The following is a 5,640-nucleotide window of genomic DNA, read 5'->3' as shown; positions in this document are numbered from 1 at the left end:
GAGCCATTAAGTCCATATCATCAAAATATATTAAATCATAAGCAATCTTCTCTACTCCCATACATTTAAGAAGAACTAATTGAATGGTTATTACGTCTATGAAGCCTTTCACCTAAAACATGAAATTCATGGTCTCTTTGTCAGGGGTTCAGATCCTAGGTCGGTATCAATACGGCAACACAGTAAAAATGTATTGGTTTACTATTGTGGGAAACAAAGTCATGCATTGTTATAATATTCTTAATGTTAAATGTGGAATCATCTAGTGTACCGAGGCCAAAGAGCAGAGGTTGAGGCATTTCATTCATGTATTTATTATTATTAATATTTTTTTTTTGTGGGGGGGGGGGGGGGGTGGGGGGGGTGGGGGTGAGTGTGGGGGGGGGGGGGGGGGGGTTGAATAGTATGACCATACATTGAACATGTTATTTACTTCGAGTAAAAATGTTGTTTGTTAACCATACAAAATGTATATCCATCTTATAAACAAAAGCTATGGAGTTAAATGTGTGTGTTTTTAAAAAAAAATATTCTTTCATGTCTTGTGCATCGTATACTTAATTGTAGAAAAAAAAAGCTAAAATGTCTGCACTCCGTGTGCATTATATATGCATTTCCCTCCCCCCCCCCCCCCCCGCCCCATTTTAATGAAGTTTTTTTTTTAACATCAAAATATAAATGTGGGTAAAAGTCGGAGGGGTATCAAATACTTTAATATGAATAGCTTAAAATTCAAACATGAGACTATATAACAATATATATCTAAGGACAGTGATAATCAGGTGGCCAAAGGGTGTGTGGGCCTTTTGATTATTTTTTTTTGTCATAATTGAACAAACATAACGTTGTTTATTTAACATTCTACTTGAGAAATGTTCTTCATTGCAAATGTACTGTGATATAAACAAAAATCAAATTATTATTTCAAAGTGTATTTAGAGCAAACAACATTAATTTAATTGATTTTCAAAATAGTCTCTTAATGAGATGATATGTTACAGGTCGTGTCCCAAGTACAGTGAATTGTCGGAAGACAAGACAAAACTAAACGATGAAACAGGACAAGGAATTTGCTGTTTTAATGATTTTCCTGCTTCGTTCAAAACTAACTTCATTAATGCCAATTTTCCAAAGAACAGCCCGGAAGAACTTGATTTTTTTTAATATAAAATTGAATATAATTACATAAAGATTGTGTGATTTATACCAAAAAAGCACGATGTTTAACGACAGGGTTTTTCGACAACAAATGCATAACAAACTCGTTCGGAATGTAACATAATTTGCAAAAACTTTGAACATTACAATACGCTCACTAACGAGAACCAAAAAATATATTTGATTAAAAAAATACACGATACTATCATACCAGAATCTTTTGTTTTAATATTTATGCAAATTAAGGGCCTTATCACTTATTTCAACAACAAGAGAGAAATATTTATTTGTTAAATATTGACCGATTTTTTTCTTGAAAATAATCCATGACAGAGACGGTTTGAGTATTGTAAACGAAAGTTCTTTGTTGACATGTTATACAACCCAAAAAAATAGAAAAAAGTATTTGCAAAGAAGAACAATTTATTTGTGCCTTTTTATTGCTTATATTTAATAAATACTCTGTAAAATGGTGCACCGTACGCTTATTTTACAGTTTCTTTTGTGTTTGTTTGTTCTTTATGCTGTTGTTTCAGTGGAAGCATCTGCACAAAATATACTTTAAGGTTATCATAAATTGATATTCTTATAGTTTACTTAAAGATATAATTACTTCTGAGCATTCCTTAAGGCATCGTTTACATATAGTTAAGGAATGACGCCTAATGTTACTGGAAGCAAATGGCAAAATGTTAGACAAGAAGGAAGAAATGGTTACAGTTCATATCATAATGTTCGATTAAATTATGATAAATATTTTCAATTCTTGCATATATTATTATTACTTATTGGGTTAGTTACTGCCTCACTACGGAAATATTTTGGGTTGGTCAATCTCATAGATGGCGAGGCGAAAACATGCCAAAAAAACTTTTGAAAAATGCTATCATCTTCCGGATCCAAGAATATTCCTGCAATACAGACGATCAAATGGTTCTTATATTAGTGTATATAATACCCTCGTGCTTAGCTCACGAAGGCTACATGAGTACATTAACATTTTTTTTTTTTCTTTTCAAGACAAAAAACCAAAACCTGAAATATAAAAAAACAAACAAGCGATTCAAACAAATGTTACAAGATGTGTATACTTTTCCATTAAATCATTCAAATACCTATTATTGTCAACAAACTCATATGAGACAAAAACGGATAGCGATATTTTAAAGTCTATTCTGTGTGCAAGAAAAAAAATGAATCATAAATGTTTCAAAACTGAAAACGGATCTTTACTAGAATTATATTTAAATTCGTACATAAACTTCAGTTTGTTTTCTTTAAAAGAAACTTCTTTAACTAAACCCTTGACAAGCGAAGATTGTATAACTGGTACAAAGAAGTAAAAACAAAATGATATCGAAGTAAAACAAAGACATCCTTAAACATCAACAGGTCACATTGGATATCACATTATATAAGTATCCTAACTGTCAATTATGTACAAAACATATCAACTTTGGTTTCGTTTCGTTACTTTCGAAAATCTACGTTTTAGTCGCACATGTATAGCGCACAGGGCGAAAATGATATTAAATGGTGCATCCTTCATATTTTCATTTAAAGCATTGAAATATATTGCCATTGTGTCCCAAACATCACTTTAAATAAGATTATATTATGATAATATATATACTTACCATACCTTTCCCCAAGCTGTCTTAATTACAATTATTGAATTAAAACTGTTGTAAAATGTCACCTTGCGCATTACATGTGTCATTCGCAGTCTTCTTTTTTCTTTTTAATTGTATACGAAATAATCTGTACGGTTTGCAAAAAGATCTTAAAATATTGAATACCCTATGTTAAGTTGATTTGTATATCAGCGGTAGATAATAAAACCTGAATAAAGATTGTAAACATATAAAAGTTATGTGACTTTGAATTCAGTAAGCGACTTAGCGAATAGTTTCCACAATTATTAACCACTGGTAGATAGCACAGAAACTATTTCAGGAATAGAAAGAAATACCAGTTTTAGTCCTTGTTTTTTTTCATAAAAAATATTCACAGAGAAATAAAATAGTATTGAGTCAAATAAATAACCCTAGCAATGCCGCTGGTATTGTTAAGTTGTTGAAATCTAACATAAGAAACAGTTAAAATCGCCATAATCATAAGACAATATAAAATTGTGTGCAACTAAAGTTTTTGTTTTATTTTATGATTTAACTATGTTTTTGATTACTTTAATAAAGAATAATTACGTAGAACAAATTACAAATGTATATAACTATAGCGTGTGAATTTCCGTTTTATTTTTTTTTATCTTGATCTATCTTTCCTAAAAAAAAAAATCATTCGAAATCATCTCACAATGTATACGTTTTGCTGGTTGTCATCAGTAGAGAATGATACTATTTAAAAATCCTTGCATATCCACAATGTAACTAACATAAAGATTCTTCTTTAAACTTAAAGCACTCTGACGTAAGGGTCATAGGTTTTATATACAATAGAGTTCACCATGAATTTAACAAAGAAAAATAAGTTGCCCTAATATTTAAAGTAATGCAACGTAACATTTTTAGAGATGAATTAGCTGGGTAATTTATAAGCAAATGTGAAAGAATTTAAAAATAATTTTCAAAGTTTTTGAAGTTATAAAGAACACTCACCATACACCTCTACTTCACATAGGTCACTTCTCACAAATATATAATAACTGTCAGGGTAGACGACTCCTTGTAGTCTCTCGTTGTAGTAGATGACATATTGTCCATGAACATAACAGTTTGTTGTGAAGACAGGGGGTATTGTGTATTTTGTGAAGTTGTAGTCATTGAAACACAACATCACCTGTGATCTATCCGTGGTATTGGAGATATACACAGAGAATCCAAGTAACTTGTCTGCTGTGTACGTCCGATACCAGTCACCTGATTAAGATGTTATCATAGCAATGAAAACATTATACATCTTTATATATTAATAACTACACAATAGCTTAATATCAACTACAGTATACATATAGGCGATGCATATTACACATTCATCACACAACCATGAATTCAAATATCTAAATAGTTTAACGAACGGTTCTATGAAAAATATATGCAAGTTTCGTCTAAAAGGTCGTTTACTGAAATAACACCACCATAATTTATTATATCGACTATAATCGTAAATGCTCAACCTCGACACAAAGACTTCTTTGATAGGAAAAAAAAACCTTTGACCTAATATTAAGCTATTTTTATGTAAAACAAAATTAAAAGTTCGCTATATTGCCATATATTACTTCTTTAACCAACACTGGTAGTGTTTTATTGTGAATCAAAAGTACTGAGCACAGATTTTATATAAAGAAAAATATAAAATAAATGGCAGCTATTGTAATATTAAAATATTTATTATTTACCAAAAAAAAAAAAAAAAAAAGAGAAATTCAAATCTGACAATTCAAGAGTCCCTCCAAAACACGCAAAAAGGTATATCGTGATTGAAAGAATAAAGTAATTTTATTTGCTCGCAAAAAGAACAATAAGTAAGGTCTCCCATTAAAGAACAACTTTAGCACGGTGAGATCAAATGTATGTGGTTTGATTTAGATTTGGTGATGAATTAATGTTGGAGTTGGTTGTGTTTAGGTTTTAAGGTACTCTCTTTAATCAGTAGTTTAATTAAAAATTGTAATTGAGCTTGATCTTTTGTTTCATTTAATGCTCATGTTTATTACAGTCATTTAAGCACTAAAAGCTAAACATCTTCTCAACAAAGAGGAGAGGAATTATATAAAGATTTATTAATCGAATAAACAAAAAATGTTAACATATAAATTTATAAAACGTAAATGCGTTAGGACAGTTTATACTACAGAGGCTATCATTTCCAAGATACATAATGACTGTGATTTTACCGTCGTTGTTAGATCTAAAGTAGATGATGATGTGATGAATACTGTAGATACTGGTCATTTTCACCCACCAGGTGGCGGTTTGTTTGTTTGTACAATGATACAGCACATTGACCACCGTCCCAGCTCAGGTCAGATTTACGTCCGTCAACAGCGTTACTGGCGTCATATGTGTCCTCAACAGGTATCACTGGGTACTGTTGGTATGCTGGTTGATTGAGGGCAACGTTAACTGTCAAAATACGCAAACCCGCACATAAACAACATTTATTACATTTACAAAATCAACAGGGTTTATTTTAGCTATCAATTACTTATAAATGATCTTCATAAGCAACATCGATTAAAGTATGGTTTTCTTCGATTTGTCATTAAATGTTGTGTCCTTTATTGTTATTTGAAATATAATCTTATTAATTATTTTTATTATAAAATCATATATATTTTAGATAAATCAAAAACATTAGTTTACGTGAATGACTTTACGAAACCATAAATAATTAGTTCATTTTTTTATCCTAATATATTGATCTAAAAAAAAAAAACGGTTCTGACGTAGATTACATGATATGCATGTAAACTCACCATAAGCGTGTGAAATCGAAAACACAAATATCAATAAAAAC

The 5,640-nt window shown here is 30.4% G+C and overlaps 1 protein-coding gene across 1 annotated transcript; it reads right to left on the bottom strand.

Annotated features, from left to right (window-relative positions):
* Positions 1–3,776: 3,776 nt before the first annotated feature.
* On the bottom strand, positions 3,777–5,246 carry LOC128169864 (uncharacterized; the record flags this gene model as incomplete). The annotated part of the gene is made up of 2 exons (XM_052835910.1): positions 3,777–4,037; positions 5,124–5,246. Coding segments are annotated over 2 exons (384 nt in total), but the record flags the coding sequence as incomplete, so codon positions are not given.
* Positions 5,247–5,640: the final 394 nt, after the last annotated feature.

This window comes from Crassostrea angulata, unplaced genomic scaffold (assembly GCF_025612915.1).
Source record: "Crassostrea angulata isolate pt1a10 unplaced genomic scaffold, ASM2561291v2 HiC_scaffold_239, whole genome shotgun sequence".
Taxonomy (NCBI): Eukaryota; Metazoa; Mollusca; class Bivalvia; order Ostreida; family Ostreidae; genus Magallana; species Magallana angulata.
This window is presented reverse-complemented; position numbering and strand designations above follow the sequence as displayed.